Genomic DNA, 27,255 nt, shown 5'->3' with positions numbered 1-27,255 from the left:
TGGGGGAACAAATGTTAAAATAAATTTAGTTTGAAATGCTAGTGGTAAATGAAAGCGAGGGGTAAGGGGTATGGTATGTATAATCTTTTTTTCTCTATTATCATTTTATTTCTTTTTCTGTTGTCTTTTTATTTCTTTTTCTAAATCGATGCAAATGTTCTAAGAAATGATGAATATGCAACTATATGATGATATTAAGAATTACTGATTGTATATGTAGAATAGAATGATATCTTAATGTTTTGTTAATTTTTTAATTAATAAAAAAAAAGTTAAAAAAAAAAAAGACTAAACCAGGTAGACCCCAAGCCTTCCAATTCTTAGTCCATTCCTTCTTCTACTAAATCACTTTCATTAATAAAAATGGCAAGTAGTTCTTCTATCCAAAAATATTGATAAATTTAAATTTGGGATAACATTTTTTCTTTCTTTGATGAAATACCAAAAAAAATAATATTCACTTGAAGCATTTGTTCTTGATTTAATATATATAAAGTCCTTAGAACAGTACATGGCACAGAGTAAGGATTTGCAATTATTATTATTATGGAGAGGTATCCCCTTGTTACCTATGTCAGTACACTCTTGGATTAACAGATATGGGAAATTATTAAGTATTTTCTTATAACATTATAAAACAATATTATTTTATTATTAATAAAAACTTCTAGCCATTATTTGGAGAAAGCTAATGTTTACTATTTCTGTGGCATCAATTTATCACCAGTTGATCTTTTTCTAATAATTAAATGTAACATTTTAGTACCTAGCCTGGAACATCTTGAGTTTATGAATTAGCACTTAAAATATCAAACTTTCCTAAGTCTGAAAAATCATTTTTTATCACTCTTTAAATCTCTATGCAGATTCACCAGGCATGCAAACTAATCTGCAGAAAATGCAAACGCCATGTGACTGATCTAACAGGACAAGTGGTACAGGAAGGAACCCGGCGCTACAGACTGTGTAATGAGTGCCTTGCTGAAGTCGGCATAGACAGCCTCCCCATTGACTTGGAAGCGGAGCATCATCTTATGTCCCCATCAGAAGGAGGCAAGGAGTCCAGGTGGCACTTGAGTGAAGATGAGAATCGATCTTATGTGGAGATTGTAGAGGATGGGTCTGCTGATCTGGTCATACAACAGGTTGATGACAGTGAAGAAGAAGAAGAAGAAAAGGAAATAAAGCCCAACATTAGGTAGCTGTAAAGTGAACCAACAGAGCTGGCATGTCTGCATTTTATATTGACTTCCTGTATCTCTCTTTCCATGATCAGGATCGGGTGAACAAGTTCATCATACTGACTTAAAAGAAATGACCTGATAGAACTTGCATGCTTTTCTGAACAGGCCATTGTATCCATTCTAAACTTTGTTGCCCTAAAATATGTTGCTGCATTGGGAAAGAAAGACCTAGCTTGTCATGGCATGATGGATGACAATTAATCTTCTTACATTTATTATACAGATACTTTTTTTCTTTTAATAGTGGAAGTTCTACTTAGCAAAACTTTTTCAAAGAAAATATTTTAAAGAAATTTGCTACAACCAAATTTTATGTAAGACAACTTCAAAGTGTTTAAAAAATACGTAAACTACCAATATTGAATATTCAAAGGGAACCAAGTAAGAGAACACTTGAGGATCTGGCAACACACCTGAGTGAACTACTACATTTTGAAATTAATTTCTGATCTGAAATAACGTATCATTATTCTGGAATCCTAAATGGTTTAGGATTATGGCTGAAATCTAATCTGAAATGTTTGAAATCATTTATATTTGAAAATTTTGTTAAGTTAAAAATTACTCTTATGTCATCAGTACTAGTAAACAAAGCAAAATAAAACAAAATCTAAAGTAGAATCAACCAAAGATTGTATTCAGACATCATGTTCCTAAAGCAGGAAACTTAAACTGACTAAAGGACAAAGTACTATGTGAAGATATATCAATAAAGTTCTCTTCCTCTCCTAAAGAAAAACAAACAAGTGATTCTTAAGAGTAATTCCTAACATTTAGTGCTATATTATTTATAAAGTGCTCTCACATATATTTTCTCACTTAATCAGGAAGGTAGATAATTATCTCTGATTTACAAAGGAGGAAATCAAGGTCAAAAAGTTTAAGTGGAGGGACTGGTAATTGGTCAAGTTCTGATTTTAAACAGTCCTCTTAACTCTCTCTTTATATGTCTCCTGAAATGGCTAAGAAGTGAAATCAAACCTCATCAGTCTGTGCTAATTGTAAAAATAAGCCAATCAGAGTTAGAAAATATGAAAGAAAAGGAATTTAACCACCTTCAAAAAATTATCCTGAACTAGAGTTGTCCAGACAGTGCTAATCCTATAGTATCTATTGATATGTTTTTTGATTTTTTTTTGCTAATCCTACAGTATTTATTGATGTGTTATTTAAAACTAATTTTAATAGTTTTAAATATTAAATATAAAACTATTTTATATTTAAAATATAAAACTATTTGAACAAGTTATTCTCTTAAAACTTTAAGCAGGTTTGCATATCTTGATTATATATTTCAAGACAGACTTTTCTGCCAGCATACAAAATAAAGTTTATACTCCTCCCCTGAATGGCCAAACATTCCAAAACTAAGCTAAATTGGAGAAGCATTGTAGTTCTAAAGATAAAGTTCCTAAGTGGCAGAATTAAAGAAATGACCTTCATAAAAGTCACTGCAAGTTATCACAAACTCAATACAGTTTAATTTTAATAGAGCAAGGTGCCATGTTAAACTGTATTTTTAAATGCCTCAATATACCTCAAGATGGCTCTTTTTTGTTATCTTCTCTTGTTTTTAATTAATGATTTCCTTGATATCAACTGTGTGCTAAAATGATGATTTCATTTTAAAAATTTACAAATTTTTTTATAAAAGTTTATTTTATGGTACTTAACTCTGAAACTTTTTCAAGAGTACCCTGATGGCAAATTTTCCATTGCTTCAAGTCTAGATGGTATCCATTGGGTTCATTGAGCTCCTAACATGACTGTTCCTGAATCAGGAATTAACAGTTAAACTCTATCCAAGTGAGGGAGAGAACAGTTCTTATTCTCTAGTTCCACCAGAGTGATGATAACACCTTTCAAAATTATAATCTGATTTTTGGTTGACAGGGCCAATCAGAAAAATGACTGATTGGCCTTTATTCATAGAAATAAAGTAGTGCTTGCATGTGTATTCTCTAACATACTTTAGTCTATGATCTAAATATTTTTATGCTGTTATCTTTTGCATGCAAACTTTACATACATGTTAGAAAAGTCCATGTTATAGAATAATTGCCTTTTCAGAAGTAATGCTTTCCTATATTGTTTTTAACAAGCATCAAGAAATCCCCACAAAACAGCTATCTAGTTCACCGAACTAGTCAGAACGTTATGTCATTTTAGTATCGTGAAAGAGGAACATTTATAACATTATATATATATATATATATATATATATATAAGGCCTTAGAGATCAATTCTTTTCTAGAGTGAAATTATCTATGAATTGTTTCTGAGAAAACTGAATTTTTTTACTTTCAAATGTGAGAAAATATTACGTAGAGGTTTAATCTGTTTAAATAAGCTTTATTTATGCCAGGGATTTTTTTCTTTTAATCAGAAAATAATAGAGTTGATTAGATCAAAATTTGGTCTTACTGAAATTCTGTTTATCAACTTTGTGAATGTCCTTCTAACTCTGTTGTCCTTAAGAGTGTCTGGAAGTTTTGCAAAAAATGAAGCCCCATTGCAGTCGTGCCAAGTGTCTGGAGAAAGCAAAATGGACTAGATCAGTATTATAAAAGAATGCTTTTTACCCAAGAAACCCTTCCTTCCAACGAACTGTATCATGGCGAAGCTCGATATTTAAGGCATAAACCCCTCACGAGCCTTTCCCAATATACTTCTGCAGCGCTCAGGAGCACACCTTGAAACCCAGGTAACCAGATAACTTCTTGAATTCCCTTTGAGCATTGTGGTTCTCACTTCATCTTTCTTCACTATTAGCCACTGTTCTTCTAAGCAGGTAATTAACCGTAGGGTCTCATTTACCATATCATATTTAGCAAATCACATCCTTAGAATACAATGCTCATTCTAAATATAGTTGTCAGATCTTAAGACTTTTGAAGAACAAAATTTTCAACATTATGTTTCTGAGAAATAAATTCAAAATAAGCATGACTACTGCTCTCATTTGGCCAAGTTACACATGAAAAAAATTTTTGATGTTTCAATTATTTATGAACTTGGAACTCAATTCATTAAATTTATTTTGCCAAGTTATACCAAGATATATTAAAATATCCACTCCTACTTTTTTTCATATTTTTGAGCCTTAAAATTCATAGTATAGAAAATCACTAAATACAAGAAAGCATAATACAGTTTAATTGGGAAGGGAGATAATAATAGGTATAGGAGAACCTAAATTTTAGATTTTAAATGAAAGGTCTATGTTATTTTATATTAGAGTAGATCAATATTGCATTTTATACTTCAAAGTATTTAATAAATTTATCAATTATTCTGATAGAAATAAGAGTTACGTATCTTTGAAATATTACCATCATGTCGCAAGAAAAGTAAAAAAATTTAGGCACAGAACAGTAAGGCAACAATGGCAAAGATAGAAATTAGAATTACCAAATTCTTTTCAATCCTAGTATATCTGCTTAACTCACTGAGGAATATTGTGTATCACTTATTTTATAAGGTGACTCTAAACAAATAATCAATTGCTTTAAAACTGACAGTTTTATGTGGCTAAATTCTATACATAATAATAAATAATATTTTACATAATAAATATGTAAAAGATGTATATAGTTACATGAGTTTTAATGATAAAATTCAGATTATCACAAAAAAGATACTATTTAGCCAACTGTTTTATATATTGTAAAGTACAATTATTTTGTTTTGATACAGGCATTTCTTAACTATTCATGCTAATGGAGCCATGAACAGGCAAGAAAAATGAAATCTACAGAGGATCTATAAACTTCATTTTCAAACATGTCGGCCTTTTTCCTACAGAACTTTTATTAATGCCAACAAAAAGTAAAATATTTAAGTATAATGTTAATAAGCAATAAATCACAGACAGCAAGAAAAGGCAAAGGACTCAACTTTCAATGGAAAGGTGTTTTGAAATGTACTTAAATAGCATAATAAACACTTTTCCTCATCCCTTTTTGTTTTTTTTTTTTCACACCAATAAAAGCCACATACCATTGAATACTTTATCACCTTTAGATGGAACAACATTGACCAGGTTGCCTTAGTTTGCCAGAGCTGCCATGACAAATACCACACAACTAGTTGGCTTAAACAACACGCACTTACTGTCTCACATTTTCAAGGCTGGAAGTCCAAACTCATGAAGTCAGCAAGGCCATGCTTTCTCCCGCAGCTGGTAGTGTTCTGGTGATGGCAGTCGTCCATCACATGGCACGCTCTGTCCCTGGTGTCCTCCTTGGCTTTCTCTTTATAAAAGTGTTAACAGGGTGGTGCGGGGGTAGCTCAGTGGCAGAACTCTCGCCTGCCATGCTGGAGCTTGGGTTCAAATTCCAATGCCTGCCCATGCGAAAAAAAGTGTTACCAGACAAAGGCCGTGAATTCTTTTTACCCAACATGCTAACCGATTCCTGAGACACTGGGGTTTTAAAAAATGAAAGAGTTTATTAATTACTATTCACATAGTGGGAGGGCAGATGGGGCCTAATAGTCCAAGATCTGTCTCCCCAAACTGCATTAATTCAGGTATATTAGTAGAGAAAAGGTGGGTAGGGTTTAGGATAATGTGCACAGTGGCCCCAGATGTTGTAATTAGAGGTGATCTGATTATTGCCTCTGCAGATTGATTACATACTTAGTTACAAAATGTATGAAAGAAAATGGCAGAGTAAGGTATAGCTGAGCTGTAGGTTAAAGTCCAAGCTACTGCACATGTCAGGAGGGCTAACTTCGGTTAGATCCAGTTGGGGTCATCAAGATAATTTGGGACTTGGGGTGGGTTAGTTCTGGGCGGACCCAAGACTCTTCATTAACAAACATTAGGGGCTATCTTTAGTGATTACAAGACTAAAGTTGAAAAACTGGACAACTGGGTACAGATGAAGGTTAGCCACAAGGTTTTACAATCACAGGAGCAGAAGATAAGGGCTATATAACCATTATCAGAGATCAAGGCAGCTGGATTACAATTCAGAGATTTCAGGTATTTCCCAGTCTACTCTGCTGTGCCAGAAAGCAAAAAGGAATATATATATAAAACGATTCAGTAATCAAAATCATTCCTTAAATCCTGATTTCTCGGTTATGGATTAAGGCCCATCTTGATTCCATTTAGACACAATTAAATAAGATTTTTGGAAATCCTATTCACAAATGAGTCCACATCTTAACTAATAATGCATCTTCAAAGGGTCGTAGTTATAAATGGGTTCACACCCACAGTTAAATAGATTATGAATATGTCTTTCGTTGGGTTACATAATTCAATCTACCACACTGGGTAATGCCAGTCACTTCTTTAACTCAGACTTCAGTCATTTGCAAATATTACATTGAATGCAGCCTGGAAAGTACATCTAAGAGTCTAAGCAAATCAGTATCTCTGGTAGATGGGCCCCAGGCATGAGTTTTGGGTGTTTTTTTTTTTTTTTTTTAAAGCTTCTCAGTGTTTCTATGTGCAGAATAAATCCCCTACTTAAGGGTTCCCCCTACCTTACCCATAGAGGCGCTAAAGATGGGCAGTAGTATGCCTGGATCTTCCAGTCCACTGGCTTTCAATCCAATTACTAGAGGAAAATGTTCAGATATAGACATCTGGTCCAAGAAAATATTAAGTTTGTGAAATTTAATAGGAAAATTACAACAGTGGATAGTATTAAAATAACTCATTTTTACTTGGGGATTCATTTGCATCTTATTTGATTATGGGTATTATATTCTGGGAATTCAGACAGCACTTAAACTAATAAAAAAAACTGTATTATGAATACATGACTGAAATACTCTCTCCTGAAATTTTGCAAGCTTTACTATTTTCTTTTTCTTTAAGAGAAAGACACCAGAATACTCTCCAGGCACTGAAGCTCAATTGCTACACATTTCATCAATGAATTGAATTAAATAATGTTAAAGTTGAATATAACACTGGAGACGTAGGACTCAATACTAAGTTTTGTTATTTAAAGTAACCTTTGGGCAAATCTGGAAACAAATTCCTTTGCTTAAGTTCCTCAATTATCAAATTATTACCAAAAAAAAAAAGAACTTTGAAAATTGCTTGACTTTACAAAAAAGTACAGTTCTCATTCCCACTTAAAGGTTATGTAACCTCACTTTAATCTTCAGCAATTCAAAACGGTTAAATGCTGAAAAAAGATAAAAGCAGATACTGTGTGCCTTTTGCTGCATATTTGAATTGACTTAAAACTGTTTTATTTTGGTTTATTTTCCTGGAGGGGGAGAAAACCCACAAGGAACACAGCATCCATAAGGCACCAGTCGCTGCAAAATTTGCAGGCCATATTAAAAAGTGAAAGTTTTTAATTTTAAAAAGCGGCACTCAGGCGAGTGACCAGCGTGGCTTTTATCTTATTTTCAGGGAAGACGACACCAGTTAGTGGGATTAAGGGGTAGGAAACTTTCTTTCATTCTTACTTTTTTCAGTCCCGTGGAGCCCCACAGTTACTTTTCCCGGAAAGTCGTTCACTAAACCCATCAGCTGGAACCCAGGAGAGGTGACCCACCTCGCAGAAGCACCTGAAACCAGACACTGGGGGTGGGGTGTTGGATTAGGAAATGTTCTGTCGTGCGTAGGGGCTGCCTAATGAAGAGCTCACATTTGCCAAGTACCGCCTAGATCCCCGTCCCCTGAGTAGGAACTCACCGCCCCCTTCAAAACGGGAGGAAACGGAGGACTGAGATTCGCACTGGAGCCAGAAGACACATCACTACTCGATGAATCGCGGGGATTCAAACTCGCGCAATCGCCCGCCATAACCGGTGCCTAAAATCGTCACCCTACCAACGCAATCCAGCTGCCAGGGAGCGCTCACTGATTTTATGCCTGCTCTAGAAAAATTATTTGGTGTTACTTGAAGTACGGTATTGTGTTCTGTGCGACAAAGGCCACCGAAGTCGCCTTCCGCACCTCCACTCCCTCCACACCCCGCGCGGGGCAGTGCGGCGCCGAAGGGTGGGACCTGGCGGTCAATTAGAGCCTCGGGCGCCCGGGAGTCTGCAACCCAGCCTCGGACGCTGAGAGCAGAGCAAAGGCCTGGGGAGGGGGCGGGGGCGGGTCCCAGACAGGCCGTGGGAGAGAATGGCTCCCACTCCCAGAACGCTCTGCTGCTAGCCAGATTTGGCCAGGGACACCTCAGACGTTCAAGTTTACCCCAGTGTGCTAATTTCTTTTTTCTTTCTTTGCTTCCCTTTCTTTAACTTCCTTTTCTTCTCTTCCTCCTTTCCTTCCTTTTTGAGGAAGCCAGAATTCTTCAAGAGAAGCATGATGCTTCAACCTTTGTAATCCAGCAACCCTGTGAGTAGGTGTTATTATGGCCATTTCACAGTAAGGAAAATGATGCTTAGAACGGTGAAAAGACTTGGCCAAGATCGGAGAGGTAGGAGTTGAGGAGAAGGAAACTGGAAACAGAGAGACCTTACACAGAGGTAAAATGAAAATATACATACATTAGAAGATGAGGCGTTTAATGATTTCTGGAATTACATGCAAGGCAGAAGAAAGAAAGGAAGTCCTGGTAGAGCTTTACATTCTTGCTGGATAGACATACATACAATCAATACTGATTTAAGGTTGAAAGAAGCAAATACCAGAAATGCACCCATTTATTCATTCGGCAAATTAGTATCTATCTTTTGCAGCCTTCTCAAGTACCCAGATCCTGAAACGAAATTCAGCAAATAATTTGGGCTTGTAGGATATCACATTTGTTTTGTTGTTTTGACACAAAAATAAATATAGATAAAAATGGACCTTAACCCAAATGCACAAATAACCTCTGCTGATAAAAAAAAAAAAGGTGATTTTGAGCTATGCCTTGAAGAATGGAAAGCAATATTAAAGGTGGAAACAGTCACCCAATAATTTGTTCATCCTTCTTTTCATTGTGATATTCTCCTTGCATGTTTAATACTGTGAGCTGTGAGAGAATTGGGAAGGGAAAATAAATGGAAGGCAACTTTCTAGAAAGCCAGTTGGTTTGGTGTAAAGGGAAGGGCGAGCTTTTGAAAAGAGATGTTAAACTAAGATATGTCGGAAATAAAACGAGATTAACACAAGAAAAATACAGGGAGAGGAAAAGCAGGAGGAAAATAAGTCTGAAGAAGAGAAAGCAGGAGAGGGAGAAACAGGAAGAGAGTAGCTTTGCTTGCCCTTCTTACAAACTGAGACTCTAGCTAACATGGTACCATCGCAGAATGGCACCGGTTATCAAGGTTGTCTCTAAACTGGCCATTCTCCCTTATCAAGAGCTGTAGACCTTCTTTAAGAATTGAAGGTATATGTTGTCACAATTAAAAGTTAAAAGAGAGAATTAAGGAAGAGGGAAAGCATGGAATCTGTTCGTGTTTATGCTTGTCCCAATAATAACACTTCTCACTTATTGAGCATTTAGTACATGTCAGGCACTGTTCAAAGAGCTTTCTGTGTACACATCCATTTAATCCTCTTAATAGATATAGAGCCCAATGAATACTAGTATCATCATCACTTACAATGAGGAAATTAAGCACAGAGAGGTTAAACAACATGCTCAAAGTCCAGTTAATAAGCCCTGGTGGCATGGCTCCAGTTCGTGCTATTAATCGCTATACCAAGATCCTCAAAATAAAAATGTTAGCAGAGTTTTTAAATCTCACAGTTCCAAGTATAATTTCAAAATGATGCCCTTTCTTTTCATTTATAAATTAAGATTCTTAATTGCTTTAGCATTGCTGGGGATACCTGGCCTGTGAATAGATATTATACCATTTTAGACATGAGGAAACAGGCTCAGAGAGATTAAGGAAATTGCTCAAAGTCACACAGCTAGTGAAAGACCCATGATAACACATCACGGCTATTTAGCCTTGCTAGAGAGAGAGGCAGCAGTAATAAAAAGTCATCATACACTGTTACTTGCCTAAAAAGCCATTGCATGCACTACTACATCCTTTATGGATGAGCAGACCCTGATGATGTGACTTGCACCTTTTAGCCAAAACAGCTAGAAACTTTCATTAAGATACCTTCTCTTTCTCAGTTGACTCAGTTTTTAATTGTAGCTGACATATTACTGGATCACAGAAACTTAGAATTGGAAGGGAATTGAGAAATCACTTTTGTCTAATAGATATGATAAATAGATGAGAAAGTAGATCCAAGGTCTGATAGAAGATCAAGGGTTAGAAATTAAGGCTCATAACCTGCGATTCTTATGCTCTTGTAGATAGTCTCAAGACGTTGACTTGCAATCCCTAAGAGTTTAACATAATCTAAAATTTTTATTCTGCTGATCACTAAGGTATTAAATGACCATCTAGGAGCTTTCCTTCTATTCAGAGCCTGACAAACATTAAACGATTATAAAATTGAATAAGCTGGAAAATATTTAAAGATAACAAACTACAGAGACATAGTTCAGAGAAGACCACTGAAGGCTGGAATGAATAGGGAAGGCTTCCAGTAGATGTTATGTGATCTGGGCTTTAAAGCAAAGCTGCAAACTAGCCACCTGTGGACCAGAGTCGGCCCACACACAATTTGTTTGCTCCTGATTGTTAAAACCCATGCAATGCTTTTGTTTTTGTTTTTTTCTTAATTGGGAGCTTTCGCATAAAAACCTGAATTTCTGGCATGTCATGAAAAACTGCAACACACGGCTTGTATTCTTATTATCAACAATGGATGATGAAATTAAGAGAAACTCATAGAGAAAAGCCCTAGAGAAGATAAGAGAGGACCCACAGAAGTTAGAGAGGAGGCCAAGGAACCAGAAGCTGAAAGCAATGAAACCCAGGAGTGAAGGACCAGCAGACGCCAGCCACGTACCTTCCCATGTGACAGAGGTGTCCCGAAAGCCAGCAGCCTGTTTTCAGAGTCCAGGCCTCCACATTGGAACACAGACTTCAAGTATCCCGTTATTGCAATGCAATTTGTTGAATTTCTTTCCTAGAGGGAAGTGCATGCGCCAGGAATCAAACATTGGTCTCCTGCATGGCAGGCAAGAATTCTACCACTGAACTACCTTTGCATCCCCTGGTCAGTTGAGTTTTGACAGGGCTGCTAAATCCACTTAACTGGAACAGAAAAGTCTCTTCAACATATGGTGCTGGGAGAACTCGATAGCTATAGCCAAAAAGAATGAAAGCGAACCCCTATCTCACAACTTATATAAAAACAACTCAAAATGGATCAAAGTCCTAAAAATGAGAGCCAGGACTATAGAACTCCTAGAAGAAAATGTAGGGAAGAATCTTCAAGATCTTGTGGTAGGTGGTGGTTTCTTAGACTTTACACCCAAAACAGAAAGAATAATTAAAAAAAGAAGATAAATGGAATCTCCTCAAAACTGAATAATTTTGTGCTTCAAAGGACTTTGTCAAAAAGGTGAAAAGGCAGCCAACTCAATGGGAGAAAATATTTGGAAGCCATTTATCTGATAAGGGTTTAATATCGAGAATCTATAAAGACGCCCCACAACTAAACAATAAAAAGACAGGCAACACAATTAAACAATGGGCAAAAGACTTAAATGGACATTTTTGCCAAATAGGACATACAAATGGCCAGAAAGCTCATGAAAAGATGCTCAGCATCACTATCTATTAGGGAAATGCAAATCAAAACCACAATGATATCATTTCATACCTACTAGAATGGCCAATAGTAAAAAAAGGAGAAACACAAGTGTTGGAGGGGATGTGAAGAAATAGAAAGACTTATTCACAGATGATGGGAATGTAAAATGGTACAGCCACTGTGGAAGATAGTTTGGTGGCTCCCCAGGAAGCTAACTATAGAATTACCATATGACCTGGCAATCCCACTACTGGGTATATACCCTAAAGAAAGGAAAGCAGGGTCTCAAACAGACATTTGCACACCAATGTTCATAGCGTCATTATTCTCTATTGCTAAAAGATGGAAACAACCCAAGTGTCCATCAACTGATGAATGGATACACAAATGTGGCATATAAATACGACAGAATATTATTCAGCAATAAAAAAGAATGAAGTCCCAACACACGCAACAACATGGATAAACCTTGAGGACATTAGGTTGAGTGATATAAGCCAGACACAAAAGGACAAATACTGTATAATCTCACTAATATGAACTAAATATAATGGGCAAACTCATAGAGTTAATATCTAGAATATAGGTTACCAGAAGATAGAATGAGGGTGTAAAATGGCGAGCTGCTGCTTAATTTGTGCAGAATTTTTAATAAGGTTGATTGTAAATATTTGGAAATTGGATAGAAATGATGGTAGCACATTATTCTGAGTGTAATTAGCAGCACTGAATTGTGTGATTGTTGTTGAAAGGAAAAGTTTAGGGTCATATGTCACTAGAAGGAAAGGTAAAGGATAAAATGTGGAACTGTATAACATAGTGAATCTTATTGTGGACAATGAAGATGGTTAATAATACAAATATGTTTTTCCATGAACTAGAACAAATGTATGTCACTATTACCAGGCGTTAATAATAGGATGGTATATAGGAAAAATTACACTTAATGCAAATGGTGGACTATAGTTAACATTAGTATTTTGATCTTCTTCCATCAATTGTAACAAAGGTACCACACCAATGTTAAGTGTCAATAATAGGGGGATACAGGCGTTAAGCGGTTTTTCTTTATGGAGCAATGAAAAAGTTCTAAAATTGATTATGGTGATGAAATAACAACTCTGTGATTATACTGAGAGCCAGTGATTGTAGCAATTTAGCAAAGAGAACCCTAATGTAAACCAAGGACTTTAGTTGATAATGTAATTATAATAATACTGATTCATCAATTTTAACAAATGTAACCACACTAATGAAAAATGTTAATAGAGAAAACTGCATGTGTGTGTGTGTGTGTGTGTGTGTTGGTGAGTGGACTAATATTTAGGAACTCTGTACTTCCTGTATTTTTCTGTAAACCTAAAACTGCTCTAAATTTTTTTTAATATAGGAAAGTCACATGTAAATATCATAAAACTCTTCTAGGATTATATATAGGAGAAAGTAAATATGTAAATGTAGGGTCTTGAGGTGAGAAGCTTTACTAAACCTTAAAATATTAAACAAACAAAACAAGGGCTAGAGCTGAGAAGCAGCTGCCCCTTAGACACTGTGGTAGTTAGATTCAGTTGTCAACTTGGCCAGGTGAGCGTACCTCGTTCTGTTGCTGTGGCCATGAGCCAGTGGTATGTGAACCTCATCTGTTGCTGATTTACATCTGCAGTCGGCTAGGAGGCGGGCCTGCTGCAATGAAGGACATTTGACTTAATTGGCTGGTGCTTAAATGAGAGACCACAACGTAGCACAGCCCAAGCAGCTTGGCATTCCTCATCTCAGCACTCGCAGCTCAGCCCAGGCCCTTGGAGATGGAGAAAGAAGTTACCCCGGTGAAAGTTGTTGGAACCCAGGGGCCTGGAGAGAAGGCCAGAAGAGACCATCCTATGCCTTCCCACGTAAGAGAGAACCTCAGTGGAAAGTTAGCTGCCTTTCCTCTGAAGAACTAACAAAATAAATTAAAAGCCAATCCGTCTCTGGTGTGTGGCATTCCAGCAGCTAGCAAACTAGAACAAACACTAAGTCCTTTGCTCAAGCTCACAGCCCATTCCCATTCCCTGCCTGGCTTCATAGGCACTAGGTTTTCTACCTCTACTTTTTGATATGGGAAAGCCAGGGCACAAAGAATGAGACTCGGAAGTGAAGATGAGTGAGTATATTATGGAATAGGAGAAAATGCTGAGACATGTTTGACTAGAACAGAGTTTTCAAGTGAGGAAGTCGATCAGTCCCCAGGTTAAACCGATTAGCTCTGCAATGGGGGAAATAGGTTTCCTAGGCCAAGACATATATCTAAAACTGGCAGAAGAGGCTGGTAACCCGTGCAACCATCCCAATGTAATAAAAATAAATTAAATGTGCACTGCTGCTGAAGGATCAAGAATGACAATTTCACATATACAGGGTAACTTTCTTCTGCTTATTATCTTCGTTTTGGGAATATTTTAAAACTAATTTTTAATATTGACATTAAAATGTAGTAAATTATAAATGTATTATAAATAAAAAGATATATAATCTGTATTGCATAATTACATTCCACTTGTTTTTACTGTTTTACTTGTTTTTACCCCATTATATGGCACTGGTGGTAAGAGATGTGGCTAACACTTTTTTTCTAGTTAAGCCTATACCCTACTTGGCTTTAATATATCCCAGCCTTAGAGGTTTTCTCATACTCTGGATCCTGTCCCTCCATTGCCTGCATGTATTCCACTGCTCATTTTGACAACCAATCCCCTGTAGCACCAGATATGAAAAGAGGTCCATAGGGAAGGAAGAAAAAAAAAGCCCTATTACACTCTGGAAATTTTTCCTAACGAAAGGTAAAGAACACTTTTGGACATGTTTTACTTGGAGGGTCACACTTCAAATTTATAAAATGTGTCTGAAAATGAGCAAGGCTAAGAAGCACTACCACAGTGACCCTGCACAGGGCTCAGAGAGCTTCAGAAAGCTCACTCAATTTTTTTCTTTTAGCTCAAGTTGAACAGACCCAGTATTTGGCACTAACCAGAGGCTATCTTTTCTTATATAGTTGTGGATAAATAGCTGTCATGGTCAAGTTCATGTGTCAGCTTGATTAAAATCAATGGAAAACTGCAATAACCCAATCCAGGCAGGACTACCAATATTGCTGAAACTTCATTAATGAAAGTTTGCGTCACCCTACCAGGCAAAGAACATGGCCAGCTGAAGTGCTTGCTGAGGGTAAAGGGAACATGGAATGGGTAAAGGTAGTGATAAATATGAACCATGACCACGTGATCAGTTACAGAAATCAGGACTGTAATGCTGTTTTGTTCATGTTACACTATTTAAGTTGTAAGATTATCAAGTTTAAGAATGAATATTACCCAAGGACTTGCACCCTATTCGGGAGAGATTTAATGTGTTTCCAGTTATATGCAGAACAGTTGAGTATTGTTAGGTGAAAGAAAAAATGGGTGTTTTATTGTTCTTATTCAGAAATTAGGTATGGTTTAAGGTGATTATGTATAGCTGCCAAGTTGACAAGGGGTGGACTATCATGGTCAGGTTCATGTGTCAACTTGGCCAAGTGATGGTATCTGTTTGTCTGGTTGGGCAAGTGCTGACCTGTCTGTTGCGATGAGGACATTTCATAGAATCAAATCATGATCACTCAGCATCCGCAGCTGATTCCATTTGTCATCAGCCAAGGGGAGTGTCTTCTGCAATGAGGATGCTTAATCTAATCACTGGAAGCCTCTGAAGAAGGATTCTGAAGAGACAGCTCCTCTTCCTGCTTCGCCTAGCGAGCCTCTCCTGTGGAGTTCATCCAGACCCTCCATCAGAATCGGCAGCTTCAAAACCTGCCCTGTGGATTTTGGATTCTGCATTCCCATGATCACGTGAAACACTTTTATAAATTTTATATTTGTGAGTGTTCCCTGCTGATTTTGTTTCTCTAGAGAACCCTAACTAATACAATAGCAAACTGCAAATTCTTGATCACAAAAGAATACCTCAAGTAACAGAGAATAAAGTTGCAAACCAAATTAATCTGATTTTTAAAAAATCATATACTTTAAAAAACTCAGACCAATTTAAAGTTGTTTTCCTGGCTTTTTGTCTCCTTAGAGACAAATGATTTGGTAAACAAAATTAGTTTCTTCTCTAACTGCATAAATATACCGGCTTTAGTATTACTCTAACCCAGAGTAATTTGGAAAGTGAAAAAATATATATTTGCAAGGTCCACTTGGGGCACTGGGGAGAACGGAAGAAACACTCAACTTCCCTACTCGGACAATTTCTGATATTCTCACAAGCAGTGGAGACAACAAAATCATTATGGCTGAGCCTTCGATCTTGGGGTTCACCCCTATGAAACTTATTCCTGCAAAGGATAGGTTAAGCCTCCTTATAATTAGGCCTAAGAGTCACCCCCAGAGAACTTTTGTTGCTCAGATGTGGCCTCTCTCTCTAAGCCAATGCAGCAAGGGCACTCACTGCCCTCAATCCCGATGCGGGACATGACTCCCAGGGATGTAAATCTTCCTGGCAATGTGGGACAGAAATCCCAGGATGAGCCAGAACCCGGCATCAAGGGATTGAGAAAGCCTTCTGGATCAAACAGGGGAGGAGAGAAAGAAAAAATAAAGTTTCAGTGGCTAACAGATTTCAAACAGAGTTGAAAGGTTAACCTGGAGGTTATTCTTATACATTATATAGATATCCCTTTTTAGTTTATGGTGTATTGGAGTGGCTAGAGGGAAGTACCTGAAACTGCTGAACTGTGTTCCAGTAGCCTTGATTCTTGAAGACAATTGTATAATGATATGGCTTGTACAATGTGATTGTGTAATTGTGAAAACCTTGTATCCGATGCTCCTTTTATCTAGGGTATGGACAGATGAGTAAAAAATATAGATAAAAAATAAACAAATAATAAGGGGGACAAAGGCTAAAATAAATTGGGTAGATGGAAATAGTGGTCAATGACAGGGAGGGGTAAAGGGTATAGAATATATAAGTTTTCTCTTTTATCTTTATATATTTTTTTGCAGTAATTCAAATATTCTAAAAATTGATAATGATTATGAATACACAACTATGTGATAATTGTACACCATGTATGGAATGTTTGCATGTTAAGATTTATCGATAAAAATATATTTTTAAAAATTATGCATCTGACACACACACAAAATATATAGATATATATAATTATATGATAGAAGGAAGAGCCCACTTTTCAAGTTGCATGATTGAATTTTTCTGATAGGAAAATAGGATGGTGTTAATCACCAGTATCTAAAAAAAGGAAGAGAAAATCAGGGCTCTTTCTATAGAAGTCTTCCAATTATTCAACTATGTTTCTTCTAAGAAAACCAACTGGAATACAGGATAGTTCTGTCCCACAGCACTCTCTCTTAATGTGCATATAGAAAATAGAGCTGTCTTCACTAACTTGAAAGCAAAATTCCAGGTATAAGAATGTGGGGTTTTTTGGTCAAATTATTCTTTTAATCAAAGAAAGTAAGAGTGGTAAGAGTGCAGAGACTGTGGAGGATCCAGCTGACACTGCAGGATGCTGTAGTCGGGCCTGCACCCCTGTGCTGGTTCCCATAGGGATAAGAGTCACCTGGCTGCCACTTCCATCAGTGATCCCTTTTGGGACCAGGCTGGAGGGTTTGATTTCCATTATAAGGGTGTGAAGCACTTGTTGGCACAAGAAGGAATTAATAAGGGGCCATAATTACTACCTGAAGAATTCTTTAAAGTTTGAATATTTGAGTAACACAGACCACAGCTGTGCCCTGATTATCCATCTCTGAAAGTCACACTTTAAGTTAAAAATGTCCGTTCTTCAAGTTTCCATACATTAACAGATAATGTAGAAATTAAATCATGGTATCTTCTCAAAAGGAAGAAAAATAACAGTTCTTCATAGGAGTCTTTTCTTTATATCTTAAATGTCAATGATCACAAAAACTTCTGGCTTCTCTTCACTATAGACTTGCATTGCTGAATATGTTATTGCCTTGACTTCAGTTCCCTAAAATTGGGGTTAGAGAGAAAACAAATAGTAGAAAAAAAAGGACAACGAAATCAGAATCATGAATTCTAGCAACAACTACAGAAAGTCAAAATGTTAATACTCTAAAAGCAAACCGAGAAAAGCTGTTAATACTCTTCTAATAAACCAAAAAACAGTGTGAAATTATCAATTATCAAATTATTGTAATATTACACCCTGATCCAATAAGAAGAATGAGAGGCAAGATGTGCACAGTAGAAAGAGCACTAAACTGGAGTTAGGAGATAGACGGCTAATCCTGGCTTTATTTCTACCTGGGTATAAGAAGCTATCTGACCTCTCTGGATATAAGTTTTTTCATTTACAAAACGGGTTGAAATAAAGAATACAAGTTTTTCTGTTTGGCTCAGGGCCCCTTCTCAAATTCAAACCACCACTAGTACTTTAACCCAGGACCTAGGAACCCAGTTTATACCCTTCCCTTCAGCTGTCAACCCTCACTTCTCTCTCCAAGTCTAACTTCAGAGTTTCTATAAGCACACAAGAAGTCTAGAGTTTTCAAAGGAGAATTTGAGTAATACCCACCTTTGCTTTTCTCCCTCTGCCATAATCATCTGGCAGAACCACAACCTAAAACAAATCTAATTTTCTGCCTATGTCAGCACACCAAACTAAATGGTATCACCTTAAGTATTTTTATGTCCAAAAATCTCAAATGAGCACTCAGCAACTCCGGTACCACCCTCACCCCCATTATCACTCTCAACTTCACTACAGAGAGAACATAAATGCAATCAATAAAAGCTGACATCTTCTCATCACCAATTCTACCATCCTATTGTGTCTGCACTCACATAACTAGCCTTCCCTCTTGCTACAATTAATTGCTTGTCCCTGCTCCTATGAGAAGGCTGACTTCTCCAGCTGTACTCGATTCCACTGCCCCTGCCTACTTAAGGCCTTTGTTGGCATTATCCCCACCCTCTCCAGCATGATCAATTTTTCCCTCTTTCCTAAATTGTTTCCTTTCAGCATAAAATGGTGGTATATAATCTCCTAGCTAGTATAAAATAGTTTTTCCCTTACTTGCCACATTTCCCTCTAGCTATTACTGTTCCATTTATCTGTTCCTCCTTTCTGCAATTGTGGAAAAAAACTATCTCAACATCCTTGCCTTTCATGTCTTCTTTAATCCACTCCAAATGTTTACACACACCATTCCACTGACTAGTAAATCTCACTAGACTTGTTCAATTCTCCATCCTTATTTTAAACTGACCTCTAAGTAATCTAAATAGCTTTAGATATTTAGCTTCTAGGGCACCCCTCCTCTTCTTTTGCTTCTTCTCAATAATCTCGCCTCTCCTTCATTTTTGGCTTCTTCTCCAAATTCAGTGCCAAGGGCTCAGTCCTCTCTACTGCTCTCTTATTTACCCTCACTCCATGGTAATCTTATCTAGTCCCATGGTTACAAATATATCACTTAGTGATCACTCCCAAATTTTAATTTCTAGACACAGCCATCCCTGAACAAGTCATCACATAGCCAAATGCCTACCATCTAACATTTCCATTTGGATGTCTAATAGGCACTTCAAACATAACCTGCTGAAAACCCTGCTCCTGCCCCATCCTAGATGCCTTGAATAATGGGATGACCATTCACCTAACTGCTCAGGCTCAAACCTAGGTGATATCCTTATTCCTCACACATCGTAACTGTAGGACCTATCTTCAAAATAAATCTTAAATCCAACCACTTTTCACCACCTCTAACCACTGTCACCCTAGTTCAAGCCACCACCCACCTCTCACCTGGACAACTGTGAAAGCCCCTTAAATGGTCTCTCTGCTTTCATCCTTGTCCTTTTATGTAGTACTGTTAGTCACTTTAAAATTCAAATCAGATCACGTTAACTCCCCTGCTTAAAACACTTCTATGGCTTCCCATCACATGAAGAGTAAGATCCAAATGTCTCGCCATAATCAAGGACCACAAGGATATGTGGTCCTCTCTATCTATGCAACCTTATCTACTCTTCAACTCTCAGCTCCAGCCATACTGTCCTTTTTACTGTTCCTTAAACACAATCTAATCTCACTTAAGGGCCTTTACATTTGTTCCTTCTGCTTGCAAACTTCTTCCCTCTTCTCACTTCTCATCTTAGGCCTCCACTCAAATATCACCTCCACAGATATGCCTTCTCTGACCATCCTATCCTCTCACAACGACTTTCAGCGTACCCTCATTTAATTATTTTTTTATGGCATCATTCACAAATTGAAAGTATTTGTTTACTTGTATCTAGCTGTCTTTCTCCACTAAATTTTAAACTCACTGTGGACAGAGACCTTATTTGTCCTGCGATCTTGCTTGTCCTGTGTCTAAAAGCACCTAAAATAATATCTGGCATATTATAGGCATTTGGTAAATATTTTCTGGATATATGTATGGATGAATGTATGGATGTGTTATGGATTAATGGATTTATGATATTACAAGCAGGAAGATTTTATAAACTGGGAAATAAACCAGGAACCAGGTTTTTAATATGCCATTCATAGACTTTTACTCTGAAATATTTTTGACCTTTCATTCAAAAAGTAAGAAGTAAAACTGGCTTAACAGCAAAATTCTAAAATAAGATTTACTCATAAAGTCAATAGATTCTCTAATATTTTAAACTCACAATAGATTACACACTAACCCAGTGGCAGATTAGTTTTTTTTTATTTCTCACACAAAACCTAACAGGTATTCCAGATGAAAAACAAGAAGGAAAAAAAAGTTTTGATTTTGTGTTGTGTGTAAAATAGATCATTTGTTAATATGCGTATAAGATTCTGAGCTTTCTTGCTTCTTTGTTTTTAAACTGTACATTTTTCCAAATATAATTTTACTTTATTCAGAAGCATAATCCATCCATGAAAGTTTGACTTTATTTAGAGGTACCATATTCAATCTGATTCTCTTATTCCTTTCATATTTGTATCTGCACGCTTCAGAAATTGATGGAGTAAATGAAACCACGTAGCTGCAACTCATTCTGAGCATTCTTGATGGCTAACAGGAACTTACACTGACTAAACTTGACAAAGTGCCTTTGGTCCAGGGAACTATTCCATATAATTTTTCACTGAATTCTGGGGAGTGGAGAGAAAGGAGTAAAGTATTTCTCATGTGTTTTCTGTAAGGAAATTGAGTTACACTTCAACTTTTATAATTCTAGTTCTTCAGAATTTCATATTACTGGCAATAACTGCTAATCAGTTTTCTATTTTCTCTAGGGAACTAAACTACCATTCTAGGCCACACTCATGTTCCACTCATAGTAATATTTTCCCTACAAAAGAAGCCATAACAATGTGTTCTGGCTATCATTACCTATGTCTACTTGAAATGTAATGCAATACCCTGAAATCTAGTCACTTGTACTGTAAAAATATTTTGTTTTCAGTTTACACAACCCCCTTTACTAGCAACAAATGATTATGACTATTCAATCATTATATAGATGTTTTTCTTTCTGTATTATAGAATAGGCAGAAGTTATTACCTGAAATTACTTAAACTCGATTAGTCCCACCCTTGTTTATACTATTGTAATGGTTTACAACCCCATTCCCTTCCCCCTTGTCCTAATCCATAAAAACATTGAATTTCTTAGACTCCCTGAGATAGATTTTTGGGCTGTGCTCTTAGTTTTAAACTTCTCTCTTTGAAACCTGTGTCTTGCTGTTATGCCCATCAGACAGAGGACCCACTAGTTTATATGCTTCTCTATCCTGAGGCTCTAAATGCAATTCTGACAGCAACTTCCTGGAATTAGTGGGCAGGCTTAGAGCACAATCTTCTACAGGACTGCCCTCATTTGACATACCAGCTGCATGTTCAAGGGGTCCCCAGGGCTACTCTAACTTCTGACCAACTGGCTAGAAATTCTGGAGTTCCCACTAACCTCTCAGCTTTAATAACTGGCTAGAATGACTCACAGAACTCTCAGGAAAAAAATGCTATTATTTATGATTAGTTTTATTACTGTAAAAAGGATACAAACAAGAATCCAAAAGAAGAGATGTGAGGTGTGGGAGGATGCCCAAATATAAATTCCCATGTTCTCTCCCTATGGAATCAGTCACTCCCTTGGCACAATGATGTCTATTTCCAAGCTGGGAAGCTTACACGAGCTTTGGTGTCCAGAGTTATCATTAGGGTTTTATTACATAGGCTTGAATGAATCAATCTCTAGCGTCCCTTCCCTCTTCTCAGGTCAGGCTCAAATCACATGCTTGGTCTTTCTGGCATGGCCAACTAAGGTCAAACTACAGGTGTGGTCAGCTTCACCCTGAGTCATCTTATCATAAACTATCAGGTGGGGGAAGGGGAGAGGGAGGGAGCCATGACTAACAAGGACCCCAGTTGCTCAGGAAATTCCAAGGATTTAGAGGATACTCCCAGGAAACAGTGACAAAGGCCTGCTAAACTATTATACAACAGATTCCCTCTTCAGGCTTCATTTCATTGTCTTGCAGTTAAAGAAATGACACTATATCTATCGGAAGCAACTAGGATTTTCCAGTCACTGCCAACTCTTTTAGGCCTCTTTGACCTAAACATAGAGGTTGGCTAACCACAGCTCATGGGCCAAATCTGCCCTGCCATCTGTCTTTGCATGGTCCTCCCAGCTAAGAATGGTTTTTACATTTTTAAATGATTAAAAACAAAGTCAAAATATTTCAAGACATTTGAAAATTACATGAAATTCAAATTTCAATTCCATAAATAAAGTTTTATTGGGACACAACCACACTCATTCATTACGTATTATCTGTGGCTGCTTTAGTGCAACAACTGGAAAGCTGAGTACTTCTTGGCCAACAGATTAAAATATTTACTATCTGGCCCTTTACAGAAAAAAAATTGTCAAGCCCTGATCAAACAGACTTGACTATTATGGAGACAGGCCATAGAGGTGGGCAAATATAAAATCTATAGAACCACAGAAGGTAGAATGTATTTTATAGAACATCTAGTCCAATATCCTTATTTTCTAAGTGAAGAAACCAAAGTTCAAAAAGGCAAAGTATCTTAAGTCTCACAATTCGTAACAAATCTGACCCGAGAATAAAAAACAATGACTCGTGGCTGAGAGAGTTCAAAGAGTCGAGAGGTTATCCTGGAGGTTATTTTTATGCATTATACAGATATTAACATTTTAGTTTCTGGTGTATTGGAGTGTCTAGAAGAAAGAACCTGAAACTTAGAGCTCTGTTCCAGTAGCTTTGTTTCTTGAAGATGATACAGCTTTTACAATATAACTGTGTGATTGTGAAAACCTTGTGTCTGATGCTCCTTTTTTCTAGGGTATGGACAGATGAATAAAAATATGGATAAAAAATAAACAAATAATAGGGGGGACAAAGGTTAAAATAAATTGGGTAGATGGAAATACTAGTGGTCAATGAGAGGGAGGGGTAAGGGATATGATATGCATGACTTTTTTCTTTTTTATTCTTTTGCTGGAGTGATACACATGTTCAAAAAAATGATCATGGCAGTGAATACACAACTATGTGATGATACTGGAAGCTAATGATTATATACCATGTATGGAATGTTTGTATGTTAACTTTTATCAATAAAAATATTTAAAAAAAAACAGACTCCTAATCTACCATATGTGTGAAATTATACTATTTTAATATGATGTATCTAGACAGTCAGAGAAATATGAGAATACTTACTTTAATTACACCAATTTATTAGACCTAGTTGACATTTACTGTCAAATACACTGACTTTATGGTGAGAATGCTTTTAATGGCTGGGTTTTTAAAAACATACCTGAGGATGCTTGGACAATGAAAACTCTTCTCCCCACCTTATGAAGGAAAATTAAAACAAAATTAAGATTTAAAAGATTTAATATTTATTATTTCATATTTAAAAGTAAGCCTTATAAATGTTGTTTAAAATACTTGAAAACCAAAACAAATGAGAGAGGGTAGAAGAGCTATAAATTTCATTTTGACTTTCCAGCAGATACAGCTGTTGAAGGACTTGTGTTCAAGAGCCACACAGACAACAGGTGATTGTGTGTTTACTGTAGATTCTCAATAAAAATTGTTGAATGGACACTTTCATAATAGAGTGTCATGTTCAAAATTTTCTCTGTATTCAGAGCTATAGAACAAGTTAAAAAAATCTCCCACTGGAGGAAGCAGGTCTGAGTACAACAAAGGCAAAACACTAGTTTCTATAATATGGCCTGAACTTGGTTTACATTTTATAGCTTTTCCAAATATGTGCATAGTCTGTATACAGAAGGCTCTAGAAAGGTATTCTCCTAGAAGGTGGGACAAGTTTACTCTCTTCTCTTGACATTAATGTAGCTGAAAATCACAACAAGATATAGTTGAAAGAACAAAGATTTAAAATTCCATTCAACCATTTATCAGCTGAATACCCTTGGACAAACCTGTTTCCTTACAGCAATAAAAAAAAAAATAGACTGCGAGTAGAGGGGGGTAATAAAAGATTTCACTTTTCAAAAACAATAATAAAATTCAATATAATATGGAAAAGATATGCTATATATAAAAGTAAACTACCTGGCCATTAGAGAAATGCAAATCAAAACCACAATGAGATATCATCTCACACCCACCAGATTGGCCATTACCAACAAAACAGAAAATGACAAGTGCTGGAGAGGATGTGGAGAAAGAGGCACACTTATTCACTGTTGGTGGGAATGTCAAATGGTGCGACTGCTGTGGAAGGCAGTTTGGCGGTTCCTCAAAAAGCTGAATATAGAATTGCCATATGACCCAGCAATACCATTGCTAGGTATCTACTCAGAGGACTTAAGGGCAAAGACACAAACGGACATTTGCACACCAATGTTTATAGCAGCATTATTTACAATTGCAAGGAGATGGAAACAGCCAAAATGTCCATCAACAGACGAGTGGCTAAACAAACTGTGGTATATACATATGATGGAATATTATGCAGCTCTAAGACAGAATAAACTTATGAAGTATGTAACAACATGGGTGGACCTAGAGAACATTATACTGAGTGAGACTAGCCAAAAACTAAAGTACAAATACTGTATGGTCTCACTGATATGAACTGACATTAGTGAATAAACTTGGAATATCTCCTTGGTAACAGAGACCATCAGGAGAAAGAAAGATATTGGATAATTGGAGCTGAAGGGATACAGAAACTGGATACAAAAACTCAGAAATGGACAGCACAATACTACCTAACTGTAATGTAATTATGTTAAAACACTGAATGAAGCTGCATGTGAGAATGATAGAGGGAGGAGGGCTGGGGACATAAATGAAATCAGAAAGATAGATGTTAAAGATCGAGATGGTATTATCTAGGAATGCCTAGAGTGTATAATAATAGTGAAATGTACAACATACAAATTTAAAAAATGTTTTGGCATGAGGAAGAACAAAGGAATGCCATTACTGCAGGGTGCTGAAAATAGATGATAATTAATACTTTAAAATGTCACCTTATATGTGAGACTAAAGCAAAAAATGTTTATTTGTTACAAAATTTAGATTTTGACTAGAGCATTTCCTAATATAACTCATGTAGATAGTTTGATAGAATGTCATAAGTACTTGGAATCTCAGGTAGCACATGAGATTTTGTTGGTTTGTCCAGAGTGATCCCCCGATGAATCCTAGAATGATCTGATCAGTGACTGGAAAAGTATTTGCAAGCCCCCTTCGGGGAATGGTGAGAGTGGGGAGAAATTCAACTTCCCCAAGTTGAATTCCTGATATTCTCACAAGCAGTGTGGACAACCAAAGCTATAGGCTGAGCCCCCAGTCTTGGGGTTTGTTCACATGAAACTTAACCCCACAAAGGATAGGTCAAATCTACTTAAAATTTAGGCCTAAGAGTCACCCCCAAGAGAGCCTCTTTTGTTGCTCAGATGTGGCCTCTCTCTCCAGCCAATATGATGAGCAGTCTCACCACCCTCCCCCTCTCTGCATGGGACATGACTCCCAGGGGTGTGGACCTTCCTGGCAACATGGGACAAAGATCCTAGAATGAGCTGAAACTCAGCATCAAAGGACTGAGAAAAACCCTAGAATGAGCTGAGAATTAACATCAAGGGATTGAGAGAACCTTCTGGACCAAAAGGGGGAAGAGTAAAATGAAACAAAGTATCAATGGCTGAGAGATTCCAAACAGAGTCGAGAGGTTATCCTGGAGGTTATTAAGTAGATATCACCTTGTTGTTCAAGATGTAGTGGAGAGGCTGGAGGGAACTGCCTGAAAATGTAGTGCTGTGTTCCAGTAGCCATGTTTCTTGATGATGACTGAACAATGATAAAGCTTTCACAGTGAGACTCTGTGAATGTGAAAACCTTATGTCCGATGCTCCTTTTAGCTACTATATTAACAGAAGAGTAGAACATATGGAATAAAAATAAATAATAGGGGAAACAAATGTTAAAATAACTTCAGTTTGAAATAGTGGTAAATGAAAGCGAGGGGTAAGGGATATGGTACGTATAGTTTTTTTTCTCTATTATCATTTTATTTCTTTTTCTAAATTGATGCAAATGTACTAAGAAATGATGAATATGCAACTATGTGATGATATTAAGAATTACTGATTGTATATGTAGACTGGAATGATATCTAAATGTTTTGTTTGTTAATTTTTTTTAATTAATAAAAAAAAGTTAAAAAAAAAAAAAACAGACTGAACAGCAAAAAAAAAAAAAGTAAACTAAAGCATCTAGACTGAAGAATCCCGGAAAACACTAAACCTAAAGTGACCAATCAATTGTTTTTGCAAACACTGGAAGGAAAAGTAGAAGGAACTGGTTTGAATGAAGTCTAGAAGTGAAGATCCATGAGAAAGACCATGTCAGTGTTTCTACTCCACAGAGCTGGGCAGAAGGTGTCCTGGCTTTATGAAAGTATTTATGCCATTTAGCTTTTTTTTTCGCTAAAAATCAACACATTGGAAATCAGGTTTAACAACCAGAATTAACTTAGTTCTGACAAATTTCTAGTACCTCATTAGACCTTAGATCATGAGCCTTTACTCCTAAGTGTCTCACAAAGCTTAACTAGCAAAGCTGTACCAGACACAAGCGGTCTTCCAATATAACATTTCCATCCTCCTGCCCACTAAGTCCAATGAAGACATCTTCCTTGACTTGCTAATTTAAAAAGTTGCAAAACGTACCCAATTGACCGTAATTTGAAATTTCGTTGATCAATACTGAGTACTTTCACTTCCTAAAAAGAAGAAAAAAAAAGATTAAAAAAAAACTTTTCATAAAAGACCATTTACTAAAACATGTTTAGGTTACCACCTTGTCTAGAAAAATAATAGTATACAACTTCTCCCCAGCAAAGAAAATTAAAATGTTTACTAAAA

General features: G+C 36.6%; 2 protein-coding genes across 7 annotated transcripts in view; one reads left to right on the top strand and one right to left on the bottom strand.

Moving 5' to 3' along the window:
- ZBTB8A (zinc finger and BTB domain containing 8A) overlaps positions 1-5,405 on the top strand; it is a 105,974-nt gene extending 100,569 nt beyond the window's left edge. For 5 of the 6 annotated variants that reach the window (XM_077150459.1, XM_077150456.1, XM_077150457.1 and 2 more), the window contains one exon: positions 867-5,405. In XM_077150459.1, the coding sequence (XP_077006574.1) occupies positions 867-1,202 (336 nt within the window). In that variant the 3' untranslated portion in view covers positions 1,203-5,405. The remainder of the gene's footprint in view (positions 1-866) is intronic. The other variant, XR_013171114.1, reaches the window with a different exon arrangement.
- An 11,580-nt stretch (positions 5,406-16,985) lies between these two features.
- ZBTB8OS (zinc finger and BTB domain containing 8 opposite strand) overlaps positions 16,986-27,255 on the bottom strand; it is a 25,645-nt gene continuing 15,375 nt past the window's right edge. Inside the window, exons 5-7 of the mRNA XM_077150455.1 lie at positions 27,061-27,113; positions 23,667-23,703; positions 16,986-17,839 (exon numbers count right to left, since the gene is read on the bottom strand). Of these exons, the coding sequence (XP_077006570.1) occupies positions 17,753-17,839; positions 23,667-23,703; positions 27,061-27,113 (177 nt within the window). The 3' untranslated portion in view covers positions 16,986-17,752. The remainder of the gene's footprint in view (positions 17,840-23,666; positions 23,704-27,060; positions 27,114-27,255) is intronic.

The sequence above is a fragment of the Tamandua tetradactyla genome, chromosome 2 (genome assembly GCF_023851605.1).
Source record: "Tamandua tetradactyla isolate mTamTet1 chromosome 2, mTamTet1.pri, whole genome shotgun sequence".
In the NCBI taxonomy this organism is placed as follows: domain Eukaryota; kingdom Metazoa; phylum Chordata; class Mammalia; order Pilosa; family Myrmecophagidae; genus Tamandua; species Tamandua tetradactyla.
This window is presented reverse-complemented; position numbering and strand designations above follow the sequence as displayed.